At 48.8% G+C, this 21,527-nt stretch overlaps 2 protein-coding genes across 3 annotated transcripts in view; one reads left to right on the top strand and one right to left on the bottom strand.

Annotated features, from left to right (window-relative positions):
• LOC106748117 overlaps positions 1–21,527 on the top strand; it is a 93,548-nt gene that overhangs the window by 51,486 nt on the left and 20,535 nt on the right. For both annotated transcript variants that reach the window (XM_014626347.1, XM_014626348.1), the window contains exon 4: positions 12,331–12,455. In XM_014626347.1, coding sequence (XP_014481833.1) covers positions 12,331–12,455 — 125 coding nt within the window. The remainder of the gene's footprint in view (positions 1–12,330; positions 12,456–21,527) is intronic.
• LOC106748118 (group 3 secretory phospholipase A2-like) lies at positions 16,049–17,861 on the bottom strand. The gene is made up of 4 exons (XM_014626349.1): positions 17,471–17,861; positions 17,084–17,246; positions 16,857–17,000; positions 16,049–16,473 (listed from the first exon to the last, which is right to left on the bottom strand). Exons 1-4 carry the CDS (start codon positions 17,640–17,642, stop codon positions 16,200–16,202), a joined length of 753 nt encoding a protein of 250 aa, XP_014481835.1. The 5' UTR covers positions 17,643–17,861; the 3' UTR covers positions 16,049–16,199.

Here is a 21,527-nt window from a genome sequence, read left to right on the forward strand (position 1 = left end):
ATGATATTATTTCCCGCGATTTTTCAGACTTCAGCCCCGAAACTGCTTTATATAGAGCGAAGTACATTTTGGAGCTGTCTGCGTGACCGGCTCAGAAATTACATTTTTCATTTGCCGCAGTCGAGAGCACAATGTCTTGCGGCGGAAACAGAATCTCGGCGCCGTTTCCGGTGGAGTTTCGCCCACCGTTTCGCGCAGAAGGGCACCGAGACGGCGGTACAAAGCTTGCAAATTGCCACATTTGGATGGATAATCCCCGACGCCGATTCTTCGAGAATCGATAACCGGGCGAAGATTCGCGAGATAGGCCGACTGCGATTCTAATAATGCTCCAGAGGAAGCAGGTCGTTTCGGTGCAACAGGTGATGCGACTTGAAATTGTCAACGTTTCGTCCGACGATAAAATCAAGCCATAGGTTACAGCGCGGCTGAGAAGCCGCGCTCGTTCCTAAAATCGGTCCGCGACGCAATCAGACGTTCCGACGCCGATATGCATCGGGATACCAGTTGCATCTCTCCACGCTGCGCCTTGAACACCTGCATATTTATTATTCGCCAGCACGTACGCTCCGTGAAGAAACTCAGACTCTTCCAATCTGAGATTAGTGACTCGCCAAGAATTATTTATTCTCACTTTCGTCCGTCTATCGCTTTCTATTTCAAGTTCCGACCTAGAAGTTCTACCTTTGTCACCGTTTTCTCTTTTCTTTCTCTCTCTATCTCTCTTGAAATTTTTTTTTATCTGTTCACAAAACTCGTTTTTTCTGTTCTCTTTTTATACTTGCGCACTTTTTATTTTTCTTGTCTCTTTACTGCTATTGCTTTTAGTCCACATAAAGCTTTAAACAATATCTCTAGATTGCTTATTTTTTCCTCTTCTCTTCTTTCTCTTTAAATATGATTTTCTCTTCTCTCTTTATTTTCTTAGAACTTTATTGCGACCTTTGTTTTTTCTCACGCATGCCTCATGTACAATGCGGCTCTGTTTCTGGTACGTAGCATCTGGTTCTGCCATTTACTCCTAAGTTTTCCTTTGTGCATCTGTTACGTCATGCATTATTTTCAGTTCGTACGCAAATTCCTTTAGAGTTCCGCTTTCTATTCACCTCGCTTTTACTCGTCAATAAAATCGAAATGCTGCATCCTATGTTTGTTTGCTTTTCAATTCCTTTCCTTGCGAAATATGCTCAAGTAACTATGTATTTTAATCGATTCGTGCATCCGACAACTATTATGTATTATTACTGTATAACCGAAGAAATCTTGACTGCAGAATTAAATATAAATTCTACTTTATTCTATTCTCTTTCTCTCCCTTTTTCTCCTTCTGTGATACATGAATCGGTCGTAAGTGAAAGGATTAATTTATCGCAGCACCGTGGGAGATCCCCGCGCCACTCATCATCCGCTTTGCGAACGGGCGGCGGGCGAGATAAGATTTTTGGAAATTTATCGGGGTGTCGCGGAATCGCCGGCCGAGCTTTCAGGCTCTCATTTTCGCCGGCACGCTCCGAACGTTATCGAGTCGCGGGGAAAGATCGAGGATCTATCGTGGGTGTGGGCGAAGAAAAAGGAAGAGAAAAAATGTTCGACCGGCAAAATGCAGAGGCGCGTAAGCAGCTCTCCTCTCTCCTCCTCCTCCTCCTCCCTCATTCGCCCCCTCCTCGCGTCCTTAGACAATTTATCAGGGATTTCAGTTCGAATCCTGCGGGCTATCGTTCCGCGCACACGACCTATATTTTCTACAATTTTTTCCCTCCAGCGCCGTTTTTCACGCCGCGAGAGAACTCTCGTAGGGGTTTTATCGAATTTATCCCGAAAATAATGCCGTATAATTTAGCTCGCGCGCCGTGTCGCAAGAACGAAAATAAGCCGCGGCTTATTTTAATGGCTCCTCAAATCTCGGGTTATTAGAATCCTCGAGTTTTACGATCCCGCGGGATCACTCGACCATCTACGGCCTGTCGAAGTTGCCGATTATTGAATCCTCTTTTCGGATCCCGAGCCACCGGGACCTTATGTTACCAAATTTTTCAAATATTCCGGGATTGCCGTGTTATGTGAAATATTCAGCTCTCTGCATTTTCGCAGTTTAAATATTCTCGCGATCCACATATCAATCTGCAAAGAAATACACGTTTAATATTTTTGTCGACGGCACTTCTGTACTTCCTTCTTTATGTTTCCGATAAGTGATATCAGACGAAAAGTTCGATTTTTCAGCGAGAGTAATTGTCAATTGGCGTTCGTGGTCTGAATCGATTGTGAATCTAAGGATTTATACAGCGCTACACATAAGCAACATATTGGACGGTGGGACGGTTATTATTATACGCCTGCCTCAAGAGTTCAGGTGGACCGTAAATTAATGTCTTCCCGAAACGCGAAGTCGACCGCAGACATGTCAATAATTCATCGGTAAGCCACCGAAAACCCTTTCGCGCGTCCTAAGGATGACGAATCGACCGTGTCTGACCGGAGGGAGATTTAATCTCGTATAGAATCACGATTCAATAAAGCCAAAGCGTCCGCGTGATGCGGTTCGGGGATCCTTAAAAATAAACAGATGCGGTCAGCGAGGATCCAACGGCCCGGTAAGACTGCGGGATCCGCAGGCTGTCTTGGTATCAGTTCTATGGATCCGAGGATCTATGAAGTTCTAAAAATCTCGGGGTTTCCGAGGGCTTGAAATAACCCTCGAAGAAACGCGCCGAGGCGCCCCAACGGCCGCTATTCAGCTCGGGGAATAACGGGCGAGGGCGATTTCCAATCTTTGTGTCCTAAAATCGTCCTTGATCCCTCGGCCAGAATCACCGGCGGGAGGAAAGAAGTATAAGGATATAACCTCGTCCGGGGAAACTTCCCCGTTTCTTTCTTCCCCCGCGGGTTCTCCCGCCCGTCCGCCAGCCAGTGCCGGGAAGGCGAGTCCTCAAGCCGGGCCGTAGTTTGGATTACAGGCAAAATACGTCGAGACGGAATCCCTTCATCCCTTAATACCGGCTTCGCTCCTTCCTTTGAGCACCATCCCCCCTCTCGCGAAGATGTCGCGGTGCGTGCGGGTTTTACGGCGGATGAAAAAGATCAGGAGTGGTCATAGATTAGCATAGAGCAGGATTATCCGTGAAGAATTCGATTCTAATCATACTTGAGACTCGTAATTTATCCGCAGTGTTATCGAAGATGAACGACTGGCACGTTCAAGTTGAACAATTTGTTGTTCTGCAAAATTGTTATTCAGTCACACGTGAGAAATGATGGCTGTCGTTAAAGTTTGCTTCTCGACCATACGTTTGTTGAAGTTTTGAATCCTGCTTAAAATTGGAACTTAATCGGGATAAAAGTAATCTTCGCAAATAATTAAACAGTACGGGGCCCGGATTATAGTAGAGCTGCCCCTGGCGCGCGAGGGGTTGAAGAATGGACTCTTGAAATTTCGTGGTTTCCATCCACCTTGCCGTTCCACCATCCCTTGTCCTTTTCGCATTTTACTCTGTGTTGAGGGCAAGAATAAACCCCCGTTGAGAAGATAAAGAGTCGGCCGTCTGCATCGGAAAAGAAGGAAGATGAGGGGTGAGAGAGAACACGAAAATAGATCGGGAGATGCAGCAGGGGTTTATCGATGTAAACGTGTCTGGTTTGTGAATCAAGGCCGCTTTCTCTCTCTTCGCAATTTCTCTTGTTCATTAATATAGATTATTGCTCGATCTTTGAAAACCGACGACGGTATTTTCGATAGGCGGTAATTCTGCTTAAAGGAAAATCACAGTTTCGGTGGAGTATTTTTAGTCAAGAAAAGAGCGAGCGAGAGGGAGTAATCGCGTCGTTATCGCGACGGAGCCGTAATCCGGAGCGGAGAGATCTCCTCGAAAAACTTCTGTTCAATTCATCATACAAAGCTAAATTTTAACTCGCATCCCAGAGGAGAACGAATCAAATTCGGCACGAGAAAGAAATGTCAACAGACACCTGCGGCACGTCGACGTGCTTGTCGTTACTTGTCGGCTCATTATTTACTCGACGCGTTACAGGATGGGTGACGCGTTAGATTCATTCACGATGGCCTTCGCCATTTGTGCGTTTTCCCCTCGTATCGGGTTTTAACGCTGGAAATTTTGCCACGTATGATTTCCAACGTAAGTTTCGAGGAGCCCTGCTTCCTGGAAACTTCGCCTTCTCGTGATAATGGCGTCCGACTCGTCCCTTTCCCGGCCGAAAATAATTCAGTGATCGTGGCGTAGAAGCGTTGCGACAGATGAAATCCCGCTGAGAGAACGAGCGAGGGGATGGCGAGGGGCGAGATGGGGAGACCAGCGGGGAGTTCTCAGTGAAGCCGTTCGCCATTCTTCCAGATGGCTATTCAGCTACATGTTAAATGGTGATGTCCCATCCTCTCGCACCCCCTTGACGCCCGGGACTCATCATTTGTCCCATTCCGCACCCCCACGTCGTCCTCCTTTCGCTCCGTCTCGCAGCGACGAGCTGTTCGTTCGGCCGCCCTCCCGCCGTTTCGCGGTGGCCATCTTGCCGCCCTTTTCTCCGTCTCTATTGTTGCCGGCCCTTCATTGTCTCCCGTCGACGTAACTCGCTCGACCGGCACACGCTCGCATTCTCCGCTCGAGCCGGAAGCGGAAATGCTGGGGGCACGTCTGCTCGCGTTCCACACGCTCGTCCATCCGCCTGAAAGAAATGCACGAAAATTGCGAGCGAGGTCGAGCTTAAACGCTGAATGCACCGTCGGCAGTGATTAAAATGTCGCCACTGATTAACCCGCGGCTGGCGGAGCGAATGGTCTCTCTCTCTCTCTCTCTCTCTCCTTCTCTCTCATCAAATTCGAAAAGACGTAGTGGGAAAACTATTATGCCAACGCCGTGGAGGATATCCAATATCCGGTTTTAAAACAAAGAAGTGCGTGTTCCTCGATGAATCCGGAGTTAATTCCTTCTTTTTGCTGGAAGTTTCGTGCGACGTTACGCTTTCGGAAATGTTTAACATTCAACGTATAAACTAATGTATTCCTGTAGTTAATGCTTAAATTGGTTTTTTTTTAACATGAAACGGACATTAAGAAAAGGAAAGAAAGATGATTAAATTTGTGACGGTCAACTCGATCGTCGAAAATTCTCCGACTTTTGATGTTCCTATAATTAGACACGTCGCGAAATTTGGAATCACGAACGACGTTTCGCAATACATGCGAGTAACGAAATAGCAGTAATTTAATATGACGATAAAGCGGCGCGGTACATTTTATGGGATGAAAAAAACATTCCTCTCTCTTTAAAATTCAACCGTTACAGCTAAATAAATATATTATCACGTTTTTGCCGTCTGACCACATTTGTCTGTTTTTCCGCTCCCCTTGCACGTATAAAATATCGTCGAGCAATCGCGCGTGCAAAAATGGCATGCTCGACATACGAATAAGGGCAAAATTCACGGATGAATTACATGGCGCCAGCCGAACGTTTGGAATTCTCGTTTATCAAATGCGTGACGTCTTTAGCCGCTTAAATTAAACGAGCCCGATGTAACTACTCCGAATACGAACATTTATCTTCGTACGGCAACCGGTCCCCCTGTTTCCAGACGCGCCTTTAGATGCCCTTCGTGATACCCGTTTTTCGTTACGTCAGACGAAATTCCTTCTTCTATTCGCACAATTCTTAATGATCTCGATATTGCTCTCATTTAAGGCGATATGAAAGGAATGCCCCGAAGGGCTGACTCTTAACCCCTTCGAGCATTAACTTATCGCGTTAGAATCGAGCGGAAAAAATAGAACTTACTCGCGATGTTTCGTGGGGAAATTTTAACGCGGGAAAAATGAGAACGAATTTCATTAAACGGAATTTTCAAGATAACGCGAATCGCCCGGCGCTTTTGGTATGTAAAGTAAAGAATAAAATGATTAGACAAATAGAGTCGGGGAATTTTATTCAAATTAATAATGGCGCGGAGAAACCGACGCTTAACGTTCGCTTCGGTTTCTTCGCGTAGACGAGCATCAAAGACTTAGTTTAATTAGAAGCGTCTGCAGGAAAAGTGACGAGGGTGCTTCAAAGCGCGGCCATAATCCGCGCGTTAACGAGCCCGGCGCACTAAAATCGTTACTTTGACGCATCGCAATTATTTATTGTGACGAGAGTCCGCTAAATTGGCTTCTTGCGATCTCCGACGGAAGACACCGTGATCAAAGAGCGCATTTACTTTAATTAGCCGACGGGAGTCGCTCCGCTGCGTCTTCCACTAGGAGGAATTAGCGCGACTCCGGGATGTCATGCGTGTATTTGCACTGGAAATGCGGATAACTGGAAACGATTGTGTCTCGGCCCGAAGGGAAAAGGCATTTTTCCAGATCCTTCAGCGTCATCCGGGCCCATGCGGGAAATTAATTCTCCGTAATTAACGATGATTCTCGAGAATCAGATCGGATCGATTTCTCCCCGCAGCTAATCACGAAATGAAATACTCGCGCTTTCGTCGCGCCAGAAATTTCACGGAAGCTCGGGCGACAGTGAAACGGGGGTGTTTTATTGCGCCAGAGGGGATTTTCAAGGGTAAAATGGGGCATGCCTTTGAAAGCACACTCTTCAAGCGGAAAGCGGAGATATTATGAGCCAAAGGTCAATAATTCGGCGAAGATGCGACGCGACGCCGAGCGAAGTGGCACTCTCGCGAAATCCGAGCTGCGATGCTCGCGTGTCAGTGCCGCACCGCGTCGCGTCTTCTGAAATTTCATGCCGAAGTGTAAGATGCTGTAAGCTGGGCTAACGCGTGGCCGGATACATTAGCGTAGGACGTCTCGCGATGCAAAGCGAATTGATCAGAGTTGGCGGGGGGATTACCGCGCGCGTCGGGCAATAATTAGAATTCTCGTAAATATATCCCCTTTAAGTGTATTCTCCCTGCTGTCCTTCAGTTATTCACGGCCTCATTTTCGAAATGTACTCTTAACTCATTATCGGATTTCCGAAGTATACAAGGTGGGACAATAATTTGGAATATCTTCGGAACATGAGAGTAGAAGGAAAATTTGTCTAACGGAAATTAACACATATAAATAAATATCTATTTGTATAAAGAAAATATTGCATTGCACCATGGTCAATTATATTTTTCATTTTAATAAATATTATTTGCCGATGAATATTAGAATGTTAGAATAATAATATATTATATATTAGAATAATAATAATATTTCACTTGGATTAAGTGAAGTGGAACTAACACTTTCTTTCAGTATAGCCACCACTTCAAAGGACTTCTGTAAACGTAATTTTCTTCATTTTCACCTAGAATCGTTAATAAAATATTTTTACTTCTTGGAAATATTCAAAGTAATATTAGTTGATACGTCACATATATTTGTAACATATATACACACACACACACAATCACTAATTCAATTATCAATCGCATGAACAATTTGGAAAACTGAAGTTATTACAACGCGTCTCTCTCTTTCTCTCTTTCCCCCTCATCGGCACCCCATCGTCTGCAAAAACCAGCGCGTTGGATGAGCTACGCTCGAGATGGAACGGAAGGGGTGCGAGCCCGAAATTCGCGCGCGAACCTGTTAATGTCGCGGAAAAAATGAACGCATCGGCGGGAGAGGCGGAAGGGAAGGGGAGGAAGGTTAACGAAGTGTCGCCGTGCGAATAACAATCGCCGTGATTTCACGCGATATCGAATGCTCCGCGCCGATACTCGGGCCGGCCGGGCCGCTCGCGCGAATCGCAATCGGGATGGCACGAGTGGCGGTTTAAAGTAGCGCGTAATAAAATAAATCGAGCGTGGCGATTAATTCGCAGCGGGTTATTATAAAAGCAGGGGGCGTCGTCATAAATAACAATAAAACTCTATTAATGTGGTAGCGCCGGTAGTTACCCCGGCCTGGCGACGAGCCAGAAACATACCGTGCCGGCTATTCACCCCGCGAAATACACGCCACCTCCACCCCCGTATCCCGTACTGTCGGAGGGGGGGGGGGGGGGATGACGGCGCGGGCAGGCGCGGGGGATGCATACTCGCATACCAAGCCTGCGCCCGTATGTAATGCAGAACGGTTATGCGGCATTACGCACCGGGGTAGCACTCCGAAACCGGTCAATGGCGCCGCATCGCCAGCCGGCCGCACGTCAAATTGTCCGAATTGGTCCAAAGCAAACGCAGGGATGCTTGCGGTCGGCGCATGTAAAGCGCATTATCCGTCATAAATGCCCCCGCCCCGTTGTTAGACGAGCATTTTTCCGCATCGTCTGTCGGATATTCGCAGGCGGGAAACTGCACCTGCCGGCGCGTTAACGAGGCGAGACTTCGAGTGGGAATCGACATTCGGCGTCCGCCGCTCGTAAATAGGAAGTTACAGAGATCGCGTGTGTAAAATTTTGCGGATTACCGTCCGTATCGAATAAACGCCGGTGATCCGAGTAATGTCGCATATTCAACTCGTGATCTGGAATTATCACGTTGATGACTTCAATTTGCGGAGCTTTGTAGCGCGACAGGCGTTCTTATGACACGAGGGACACGCGATGGAAACGCGAAGACACACACAGAAACGCGTTACGTTCGAGGAGTGCTTATTTAATAGCGGGGATGATGCTCGTGACATCTAGTGCGTCCGGCAACATTTTCGCCCACGCAAAAACGTAACCTGCATTTTAATATTTCTCGTAACACCCGTAATATCGAGGCACATTTTTCGCGTAACTCGTACGCGCGCGCGTGTACCCGACCGGTGAAAATCAAGTATCTCGCATGACGCCGGTTACGGTATTTCGATACGAAACGTTTCGCCATCAGAAATTTACACTTCGATGGGATTTCGGAGGAGTGTACGAGTACCTGTTTAAACGTTAAAAAAAATATTTTAATAATTTATCAGGAGAAGGGAGGAATGCGCCGTCTAAAAAAGTTGATTTAAGGCCGGAGGGGTGAGAAAGGGGTGGAGAAGGAGAAGGAGGAAAAAAAAGGATCGCTGGGCCATCGGCGGGATAATCCATCCTCGGCCCCTCGAGCGAGCGTTTGTTTTCTCTCGATTGCTATCGAATCGAGGTGGAAACGATATTTGTCGCCGGGGCGGCCTACTCGAGGAGAAACTCTCCTCCACTCCGTCTTCGAGGCAGCACGACGACGTCCTGATCCTGGGAAGTCCCGGCGACTTTTCCTCGCGTATTTCGAGACAAACTTAATCGCGTCTTAACCGCGTTCGGACGAATCCCGACCGCCTCCAATACGAAACCACTATATCGATGCGACAGGATTCGCCGGGTTCAAGAGTTCAAACAGCTCCCCCCGGAGCCTGATAATCTTTCGACCGTTGTTGGTGCATACACGCGTGAAAAACAAATTATCCGCAGGTGTTATCGACGCGTGCGAACGCTTCTGTGAACCAAAACTTTGGAAACGCGATAACTTCAGCTGAAACTGATATTTTGAAAAATTAGTTCCGGATTAATTGAATACCCGAGCCCGCGGCCGTGCGACCACCTTTTGGTTTTGCAATTCCCAATTTCCAAATTTTAATTTCAGATCCACCGACCGAGCGATATCCAAAGTTCCCCCCAAGTTCCCGAACAGATTCGATAACGCCCGTTATTGAAGGCACTCCCAAGCATATTTTTCCCAACGCGCGGAAGGTTAATGGTGCAAAGATCCGTCAGCGATATATGCATGCGGGGCGTTAAAAAAATTGGATCAACAAACTTTCAAAGAAAATGGCGGGCTTCGAAGTAAACATTTTCTGTTAATACTATTTCTCTCCACGACGTTTCGTTTCAGTACTTTTTACACGGCATAAGTAAACTTTACTGGAAAAATCAAATTCCTCTATTAAGGCTCGACTGTGAAAATATTTACTTCGTAGTCCTCGGTTTCCCTCCAAAGTTTGTCCAATTTTTTAACACCCATATATATACATGTACACACACACACATATATATACATATTTGCGCGGATTCTCGTGGTCTACCGTATGACATTCCTCTGCGAGAAATTCAAATTCATCGCGGAGAGGCTCGGCTCTCGGCGAGCGCGAGAGAAAGGGAGAGAGAGAGGCCGTTATCGATCCTGCCGCGAGGTCTGGTCGTGAAAGAAAAAGCCACATCTTGCGAGACTTCTCCGCTCGATTCCGCTCGATTTTCGGGAGCGATGCGCTTTATTACGGCTAAACAGGCTGACCGAGCAGTATATTACCGCCAGGACGGCTCTGATTTATTACTAGGCAAGCCTGCCAACCCACTGCCCAATATCCATACCCGGTCCCATCGGTGAACAACGCCCGGCGTCTCTCTCTCTCTTCCCTCCGTCGACGCGCGCGCTTTTCCTCCACGCCGGCCGAAACTATTAATTTCCATCTCCCGTGGCGACCACCGCGCCGCATAATTCGATTCTACGGAATTACCGCGCGGTACCGTGAGACGCCGCGCAGTTGCTTTGTGTGTCGCATGCGACACACCGAAACTTTCGAGCTTCACCACCCCGGAACCTTAAGTACCGGACGCGTTCGCGCCCTCCCCCGCCCCAAAAGCGGACTCGGCTTCCGGAGCCGGGAGCATGTCCGTGTCCCGCGTGAATCGACGAAAGCGAATTTATACAAAAAGGAGGGTAGCTCCTTTCGGGAGAAAAATTTCCAAAATATTAAGTAGACACTAAAGCGTACTTTATACTTATGTTAGGATCGGCCCTTATTAAGATTCTTATGTCACACTTTCAACATATCCGTGTATTAATTTAATAAATTGCCTTTATGTTATCTCAACATTTTGCGTTGTGTCGATGTACACGATGCGTAAGCGTGAAAATAATACATTTTCCACTTTAGCGTCGGCCAATATTCTGATTTTGTGTTAACTTTTTCACACAATAGTCGCGTTACGTTTCAACATATTCTCCCTGTGTCAAATTAATTGATAAAAGAAGAAATTTTAGTAGACCGTTTCGAACCACGTGAAACATATTAAATTTAATAAGACATTTTTTACCGTCCGAAGAATCTTTAATCCCCCGTTAGTCGCTACTGTGTCAGATAAGTACTCGCGACTCGCGCGAATTTGCTGCCGGGCCGAGGTCTCTCTGATCGTTAGACGTTCCCCGAACCCGCGTTCTAATCGAGCGCGAGGTTCCCGATCGTCAATATACAGGTCCTTAGTGTAGCGTGAGCTACGGGCGATGAGCCACGCCATGAAATTGCCGCGAGATCAAGACTTAAACGTCGGAGCAGGGTCGATAGGCGGGCCGGTGTGCGCGCCGTTACCCGGCATGGCCCATTTACCTCGATAGCTACGAATACGTGTATTACAGTGCGGCTTCGGAACTCACCCCGCCGCATCGCCGCGGCTGCAGCCGCCCTCCACCTGCAAACGACAATCCTTCGCAATGTAGCGCGACTCGCGTTCCTCCGACGATACAGGCGAGCTTGTAACTGCGTCGGGACTCGTCGGGGGGAGGACGGGGGGGGGGAGGCTGTAACGCGGTAGGAATTTCATGAAACGTTTCACGGGGAGAGGAGAGCGGGTTGCGGGGCGGTGTAAGCGCTGTCTATCAGCGAGTTTCCAGGTGTGAAACGTGCTCGATATTCGTCACCGCGTGCCTGCATCATTCCCCACGAAGAAGAAGTTCCAGTCGGACATCCATTTTCTCTCTTTCGAGGCAGACACGAATCCTCCCCTCTCAGCCCTTCTTCCTCCCGGCGAATCTGCCGTGAAACGGGAGAATTTCTCAGTAATAACAACGAGACGGACGCGTATCGATCCGATCCCGAAGGGAAGTTCTTCCGGAGCTTGCGTTTAATAAATTAAAAAGCTGCGTCAATACGCGCGCGCTGTTTTACGCGGACTTCGCGCGCATCGCGCGGCCAGAAGTTAAACGAAATAAATAGGTCATAATATTTAGATAGCGCTATTTTCGCGATGTCCGAGAGAGAGGGAGAGAGAGAGAGAGGGGGAGATTTTCAGCCACCGCTATTTCCTCATCGTTTCCGCAATCGATCCTCCCTGCGTCGCGATTTTTATTCGTCGTTTAACGCTCGCGCGAGAATAGTGAGACGTGAAGTCACACTTCACCACCCTAATAAGGCTACTATAAATTGCTATCGATTCGCAGGGTGGCGTCGCACGATGACGGGAGGAGAAGGAGAGAATCGCCTCTCTCTCTCTCTTTCTCTCTCTCTCTCTCTCTCTCTCTCTCCTCCGAGAAAGGCGTAGTAGAGGAATATTTAAAAATAACAATGCGCTTGAAATGTGCGGCGTCGAGGTTGAGGTTACAAAGGCGGCAGCGTCTGCTTTTTCACACCTAACAGCTATATGAAGCGTGTCCTTGTTGTTTCAGCATCTCCGCGCCGTTCCAAGTGGTCGCCGCGATCCTGATCCTCGCAGCGACAGTGTCAGCATTAATCGGCCACTGTAATTCGGATCATAGGACCCTCGTGGCCTGCGGACTCTTCCTCTTAAGCGGTAAATAACTCTTCAAACTTTTCTAATGATTTATGTAGAAATTCCGTGGTAACATCGAATACAATCTCTCACGTTTGTCACGATCGTCATCCCAGCAAGACTGTCAGACCGAGACATGGCAGGGGAAAGGGCGGCAAAATAATGATTCGCTAATTTCTCTAAGCTAATAACAGATAACGAGTTGAATATCCAGACGAATTCTGCTGGAACAGCAGAGTGCGTACATCTCGGCAGCTCCTAAAACTCCGAAAGCCAGCACTCGAGCAGAAGGACTCGCGTGTGAGCGAGAGGAAGCTCCTCTTTCCCGTCGGTCTCTCGGCGCTCCTTTCGCCTCGCATGTCGTACCGTCATTCTTCGCGCTCCATCGCGTCGTATAAACGGTCGGGCGAGGATCAGAAGTGGACTCTCGATCCGTATCCATTGTCCGGCCGGCGTGGATCCCGCTATTGTGAAAACCCACGTGATCTACCGGGGCGCGCCGTTTAAATCACGCGAGTCGCGCGATTCGTGTCGAGGAGATGGAGGATCGCATTGTTGGCTTCTAGCTGGCGAAAGTGTACTTGATACACTGCCGAGAGAGTCAACCAGCCTAACGTGACCGGAGAACGAACCACTTCTGTCTCGGCGGGGGCGCCTGCCCGCTCGGAGACGCGCGGAAAACTACTCTCTCCCGCCGCGTTCTTCCACCTGACCTTCGACCTTTTCGTTTGCCGCGTTCAGTACGCACCCCGGAGATGCGAATAGCCGAGAAGCCGGTGGTAATTCTGTGAAGAGGATTCATCGAGGAAATTCGAAGGCCCCCGAAGGGACGTTAGTTACACCCCCTGTGTGTATATGCGCGAAGCGACAATGAGCTGAATTATTCGTCATATAATTTTGGCAGGATGGGAACCGCCGATCCTCGCTTTCGCTTTTCCGACGAGTCGACTCGATTCCTCGTTCGCGGTGCGAAAGGTGGAAATGATCGATCCACCCCTCGCGGTTACCGGGATCTCGCCGGATTATCGCCGAAATCGCAGCGACCTAAACGCGTCGTCAGAAACGCGATGCCTTCCCATTTCCAACCCTTTCAGGTCGTCGCCTCAGCCCCCGTATATTTAGCCCTCCCCTCTCGGCTCTCGAGCCCTTCCTCCCTTTTTCTCGCTGGATAATCCGACAGGTAAGTCGATATGCGCGCGTGATTCGAACGAAATCGAAATTCGAGTGAGGGGTGCGCGGAGAGCGGCGGGCGGGAGTGAGAAAAGGCCGGTAATATCGCGGAGAAGTCGAATTGATTTCTTCAGTGGCGAGAGAGAGAGAGAGAGAGAGAAAGAGAGAGAGAGAGAGAGAGAGAGAGAGAGTGGGGGAAAAGGATTCAACATTTTAATAAAAACCACCCACGGTTTTGTCGCCGACGTCGATGAAGGGTAGCGCCGCATATATGAGGGAATAGCGGCGTTATGTGGACGACGCCCTCTCTTCCACGGCAGTCGAGCGGGAAGGTCTTTCTCAGGAAAGGTCTTTCTCACGAATATTCCCTTGTGTCCCAATTTTGCAGGATATATCGCGCGTACTCTTGATTATATGTAATTTTTCGTACATACAACGTACCTACGCATAAACATATTTTCAATCGCGATCGAAGTCGATTTTTCTCTCATATCTTGGATTTATTTTTCACTTCCCTTGCGAATTTTCGATTCTCCAGAATCAGTTGATCGATGAAAGATCTAGATCAGAAAAGGATCACACTGTACGTGAGTGTCATGATGTAATCTCAGGAAAAGTCCTTCTCACGGAGATTCCTTTGTATCCCGATTTTTACAAGATATATTGCGATTTTGTAAGATATATTTACAAGATATATCGCGTACACTGTTGATATACTATTTTTGGTACATATAATATATCCACATATAAACACATTAACGACCGTAATCAAAATATATTTTTATCTCTCATATCTCGGACTTATTTTCATTTTCCTCAATGAATTCACGGTTGCCAAGAATCAGTTGATCGATGAAAGATCTATGTCAGAATAGGATCACACAGTACGTGAGTGTGTAATGATGCAATCTTCAATTCAAGACTGCGTTCCCTACGAATGAAAAAGAAAAGGACCGAGAGGAGGCCTTAAAAGATTCCAATTAAAATTCTGCTGGCATTGCCGTTTTAATTCAACTTAATGAAGCCCCAATTAAAAATCCCATGCAAACTACGGCGAAAACCGTACGAAATATTAGGCGCTTCCCTGTCTCCCGCTCCGTGGCGAGCCGAGGAGCGGAGAATTTCTCGTACATTTTTTATTAGCAATCGCCATTTTCTTCAAGAGGATTTTATAATACGAGGTACTTGAGGGAGGTTTCAAACGAGCGAGCTTCGAGTCGCGGCGGTATTTCTAAAGGCCTTTTAATAGCGCCCCGAGAAAGATAAAAAGCGCGTCGCGTAATGAAAGAAGCTCGCTTGTGCGAGTAGCTCGCGTAACGTCGTAAATAAAATTGTCGCAAACGAAACTGCAGAAATGAATTTTCGGAAAAAAAAGCTCGACTTCTCGGCCGGCACTCGGTGGAAGGCGGGGATCTATGCGCCCGACTTTACCGTCGTACTTCCAACCGTGTGCGATCGAACTCGCTCTCTCGACTTGCTTTATGCATAAACGATGCAACGACGTGAGAGAAACGGATTAAAAAAGATCAAACCTTACATCTCGCGCGCGCGATCCGCTGTTTACACGGTGGAAAAGCAGCGGTGCGTCAGACTTACTTGGCGATACCGCAGATTTCGAGATTATTTTATCCTCCGAGCTTCATCCCCTCGGTTCCCGCGGACTTTTTCACCGATAACGACGAGAGAGCTCGCGAAACCGCGCGGGTGGCTTCAATGAATGCGCCCGCTAAACAGTAAGCTACAAGAGGGATGAACTACGAGAGATAATTCCCAATAACGCGCCGATTCGCGATTCTCGCGCGCTATCCGCCGGCCAATATTAATTCAGGACCGACCGGCGCCACCGGCGAAACTCCGGCGTGCACTTTTGCATAATTGAACATTCTTTCCGCGTGAGAGAAGAAGAGTGAGAAAGGGGAGGCGAGTCGGCGAGGAGCGGCCGTAGAGAGTCTTTCCTCCCTTCCCCGCTGACGAGGAAGATAGAGAGGCCGACGGAGAAAGACTCTCGCCTGTTCGCTCGCGTGTCTACGGCCTCGCGATAAAATTCTCGGCGGATTTTCAAGAAACGTTCCTCCGCCCTCACGGACCGACTGCCGTATCGAGGCAATTTCGGAGCGGACTTCGGAATCGTACTCGAGGGGGCAGGAGTGCACGCCGGTGCCGCGAGCGTTTAGACACGTGCGGTTCCGCCGGTGAGCCGAGATGGCCCCTCGCTTTTCTCCGCGTAATTCTGCATTAAGTCGAAACAGAGCGGGCACTCGCGTTAAAAGCACGCCCCGGCTTGTTAGACGAGGGAAACAGCGAAAGGCTTTTTTCGCGCATCGCCCCAAGACGCGGGGAATCCGTGATCGGCACCCGGCTATTTCGCATGAAGCCGTCGGGACCTCTCGCGAAGTGCGAAGTTTCGCTGGCCTTAATCAAGCGAGGACAATTAGAGACGATCATCATGAGCAACGTCTGAGTATGGCGTTTATTGGGCTAATTCAGCGAGTGAAATCTTCCGTCAAATTCTTGACAAAAGATTCGTTTCTTTCACGGATGCCGGTGATAATGTCGAGGGAGCCGCAGTCGTACCGAGATCTTTGCTGTTCCGCTTCAGAATATGTTCAACATGTTCAGATCGGTGTTCTCGGCACTTTCATCTTCATCGTCATAGTTTTCATAGTCCTTCGGCCGATCGTTGTCCACGGGATTAAACTGCGGCATAGTTCGTGCGGGCTCGGCATTTATCCGGCTTGGAAATGCGGGGGTGCGAGTCGATTCCGACGAAGCGCCGGTGCCCTGCTGCTTCCACTTTGGATTTCGGTCGAACTGCGCGCAAAAAACGCGCCGGCCATCGCGGCCCTGTTCTTCGCTCACGACGAGACCCCTAATGAACGACATGATGAATTAACGACTGACGCGAGAATCAACCGACGTCAAAGTAATTCCGACGCAATTCCGACGTTCGCTCACTTTCACCGCTCGCGCTCCCACGTTAATTGATCGATGGTAATTAAACGAACATAATGCGCTTCGTCAATGGAGTTTTAATCAAGCGGATGTTACGGCGCGCGAAATGACCGACACTTCCGAATTTCGTCACACGTCCGGACTCATTGTGATATACATACGTGGACTCTTTGAATTTCTTGGAGCAAATTCTCATTCGTTTAACCCCGAGAAACTCAGACAATATACATTAGCTCGACTTCGAGCCGCTATTCCTCGATAGGAGACCGCGAATTTAGCCTCCGCACACATCGCACTCACCTCTGCATGCACGTCCCGATGTCGTAGTACGTGTCGAAGCATTTCCTGCACTGCTTGAAGTAGATCTTCCCAACGGTGAACGCGAAGAAGCCGGGCGCTTTTTTCAGACAATCGTAAAACCGCCGGTCGCACTCGCACAACGAACTGTAAAAGAAAACGGCCAATGCGTTCGCACATTCGACTCGGGTCGTGATTGTGTGATCGATAGATGTATCGCGGACGGATACCTTCGGCAGAATCGGGCGCTGTTGTACAACCCGTACTTGGTACTTCGAGGTCTTATGTAGTCGTTGCAGAAGTCGTGCTCCCTGCAACATACGTCCAACTCCCGATTCCGGCCCAAATCGGAATAATTACCAGCGATATGTCCCGGCCCGCACCATAGTGTGCCTGAATGTCGCGAGGAAACAGATTTAGCCGCCGGGAATATTATATTCCGCTCTCTCTTAAGTGGAATCAGTGAAAATGTCGGCTGAGCGAATCAGTGAGACTGTATTATAGTAATAATCAGTAAGTATTAATTAAGTTTTAGTGGTAACACTCAGCGATTACACTGACACACCGATTACACTTGAGAGAGAATACACACGCACACAGAAATGAATAGAAATTACCAGGAACGATTCCGTGCGGGATGGTTTTGAGTTCCTTCAACGGGTTGCGCAAAACAACCGGCAGGTACTTCTTCAGGGCATCCTGGACCACCGATGAGCTCGCGTCACCGTAATTGGCAAGCAGAACGAGCGCGCAAGACGCGATCAGATTAATCGCGCGGAATCGCCTCATCTTCAAGCGGGTTATCCTTCACTCTGACGAGGGAGGGAAAAACGAGAAAAACCGTGAAATCACCCTCTCGCGCGTGATCGATCGGGATTATTAATAATATTTGGCGGCGACGTCGCGGATAATAAATCGCGAATATATCTTCTGCAAGCGCGAATGTCGTTTAACCGTTTATCGATACGCGACGAAAGAGCTGTACGTACAAACGATATGCGGTGTAAGGCAAAACTGTCGAGATTGTGATAAGAATTATGACGTCGATGTTGGTACACACACATGTTCACGCGTGTGTGTGTGTGCATTTACCGCACGTTTTTTCCTCGTCAGAAGTCACGGAATTCCCGGCAATTGGCGGACAAAATTAAGCGTGTCTTCTCGGCGAAATGATGACACACGTGCGGAACACGTGACGCACGTGGATTAAGTTATATCGGCTCGGCCGGTACGGATGAGATCCAGCGAGTAACAACGAAAAAAATGTGCAGTTACTATTTTATTGGTAAAAATGATTAACAAAGCGATAAAACGTACGAGATTATTCCCCGTTTTTGTCATACCAACGTGTCCCTACTTATCGCTCTCTGTTTTATTAATAGAACGTGGTGAGCGTTTTTTTTATTGCTCACTTCGTCCACCGCACGCGGAAGCAAGCGGCCGTTTTATCTCTCGTGCCCACTGTGTGCCCGATATCAAAGCGGCAATTTGAGTCGCGGCGTTAAATTGACCTTGTCAATGTAAAATTAGAATTGCAGCTGAGCGAGGGGGGAAAAAAACGATGGACTCCGCAGCCCGTGAAAGCGCACCTCTCGGAACTCCGAAGCGAAGTTTTCATAGATAAAAAAAAAATCGTTTGTTCCTAGGATACTAGGGTGTATATATTCTTAAATATATACACGTTCGCACTGAAATTGAACTAGCCAGACGATGTCACGGAAAAAAAGTCGACAATGAGATGACGCGATTTCTTTTGAGTGGACTTAATGATGTATTGTTTATAACTTAAAAAATAGAAACATTTATGAAAAAAATTACAAATTTATCTGTATTGCGTTTGAAAATGATACTAAAAGTTTAACAGTAATTCAAAGCCCGAGTCAAAGGTTATTTTATATTAAAAGCGTAAAAAATAAGTCGCGGAAAATCGTCTTCCTTCGGAAGAAAGAGAAAGAGAGAAGGAGGGAGAGGCGAAACAAAATGGGGTCGTGGGTACCTTCCTGGATTCCTGGCGGAGCTTTTTCGAGCTTTCTCTACATTATTTCAACTGGCCGACCAACCCCCTCTGCCAACCCCTTGAGGCCTCTTTCGCTCGACTGCGCATTCCTTTTAGCGATTTCGTCCCCTTCGGCCGCGACATCCGCTTTCGTTTCACGTTCTTCTCTCGTTCTTCAAGGTTTCCGCCTGCCGCCTGTCCCTGCACTTACTTCGACACTTCTCGCGCTCGCATCCGAGAGAGAGAATCCTTTCTAAATAGCGAGCGAGAAACTACGGACTTTCGAACGTTATGAGAATGAAATGAAGACACGGAGAAGTTAACTGTCAATTTCATCGAGGCACCATTCCAAGTGACACCGTAAAGCTAGTTATCAGTGATTGCGACTTCGATCGCCGATTTGAGGGCCGCGACATAATTAGCGAGGGAGCCGCGTACGCAGGACGATTAACAGTTGCATAAGGAACTGCCTGTGAGGCGGGAGGAGCGCGAGGAGGGGTAGGAAGGAAGCATGCTTGCATCTCTCCACGATGTGTATGTGTGTGTGTGTGTGTACGGAGGGCGGCTTGCGCGAAACCCGGCTGCGTTCGTGTGGCGGGCACAAAAGGTGACATACGTGTGCGCGTGCTGCCCGCCGGGGTTAATGCACCAAGAAGCGCATTACCGGGAGTGCTTACCGCGTGAGGGAAAGAGGAGCGAAGGCCAGCAGTCGCCACGATACACGCAGTTCGGAGGAGAGGTTGAGAAAGGGAGAGGAAGAAAAATGCGGGGGAAGAAACAAAATCGGAGGACCACCGGACCAGCCTGCAGCCGGCTGATGGAAACGGTTTCCTCGGCTGAGAATTATTAAACGCGCCGAGTCCCCCACGAGTATCAAGCGATAGCCACCGGTCGATTTTCTCGCACACGACGAAATGCGCGAATAAATGTAACCGGCGGCGAGGAGATCACGAGGGTTTTTCTCCCCTCCGATAAGCCCCGCAACGCATCCGCGCGCCCGACGGATGGAATAATTCGCTGCGGCGTGTTTCGGTAATATTTGGAAGAGAAATTTCCCTCTCCAGCGGGTGCTTCGTCGAGCTAAAAGTGTTGCGATCTCCCTCACCGAGGTAATCGCGAGCGAGAACGGTCTCGACGTGATCGTCTGGTCGGTGAGTTTTTCCCACGTAGGCGACCGTTCGCGTCACGAACGGTTTTTGCGGAGGAGGCGGGCGGGGTGAATTTCACAAGTGCGGCGCAGTTCGCGCGTCTTACTTGATAGGGGATAACGGTGTTTAAAATTGACACGTCGCACGCACGACACGCGCGCACATTTTACACGAATTAGAACTCGGTGACTGAAATGACGGAGATACTCGTCCGCCGAGGAAGATGAGGAAGTAACTTGCCACTACCTGACTCGCTTACTGGCTTCGCGCAAAGCCGGCATTATTTGTAGGAGCGCCGGCGGCTTACGCGCGAACGCCAGTTGACGACTTCGCCCCTCGCGAGGAGGAGCGACGAGGTATTCACCTAGGGGGGGAACAAACGAGGGAAATTATCTGCTAAAGTAATAACATTTAACTGTGCAGCGGCCCCCCGCGCGATCCCACCGACGGGCGTGGCAGGGGGACAGGCGGCGCGAGAGAATTATAAATTGTTGGGGCATAGTTGCGATTGTTTCGGGCCGAGGGTGAGAAGCTGCATCTCCCCTCCTCCCCTATCCTGTTTGCGAAGACGATTATTCTCGTCCTGTTTGCACCGCCAGCCGTGCAGCTTCGCATTGGCCCCGCGACTGCGAGGAAAAAGATCCCCGGCTGCGAATCCCTCCTCCGTCGACCTGTAAACATTTTCAGACTGCGTTCAGACCGAGTTTGCACTCTCAAATCGATGGCCGCGAACGAACAGTTCGCCTCTGTAATTCGCTGATTACTATTTAGGATTCTTTCCGTAACGGGGAGATTCTTAATCCGCCTTCACGAAACCTGAACGTTTTTGCTTACTTTCTCCTATTGGGATGATTGAAGCACCGTTTGAAGCGATGGACAATTTCGCGTTTTTCGTTTTATTCCCTTCATTTGGTTTCTTCCGGTCTGACGTCGAGTTTCGAGTTTCCAATTGGAAACTGGGCGTACTAATGTCTCCCTTTAATACACGATCGATAAAGCGATATTCCCGCGAGTAAAAAATACTTCAAATCGCGGCATCGGGAGTTTTTCGTGCGCCAATCCTTTACTTTCCGAGCCTTCGGGGAACCATAACCCCTTTCGCCGCCGTCCCTTCTCGCCCCGTTCCTCCGTGCTTTCGCAGGCAACCATCCGCAAGAGAATCCTGCTCTAAGCAGCCGGAAGCTTTTTCCTACCTTAAACGTTTCTCTTTCATTGCGCGCGCTCTTTTTGCGGATACGAGGTCGGCAGTCACGAGAATGCAAGAGCCCGGACTCGGAAGTTCTCCACCTAAGGCTCGTAATTACGTGTCCGGGGAAACAGGAGGGGCGGCGGACGGGAGAAAGAGATGGACACGAAAGATATCGGGTGGAAGACGAGGGCGCAGTATCCGGCGCTGCGAGACTCGCGCCGGGCCCCGGCTGATTTATATCGAGCTTCGCTGGACGCTGGTCTCGATCTTAACCGGATTTTCGAGGGTTTACGCCGCCCGGCTTTCGGAATTCCGGCCAAGAATTCCCTCGAATCCGCAGC

This window comes from Dinoponera quadriceps, unplaced genomic scaffold, assembly GCF_001313825.1.
Source record: "Dinoponera quadriceps isolate SergipeBrazil2010 unplaced genomic scaffold, ASM131382v1 scaffold2420, whole genome shotgun sequence".
Lineage (NCBI taxonomy): Eukaryota > Metazoa > Arthropoda > Insecta > Hymenoptera > Formicidae > Dinoponera > Dinoponera quadriceps.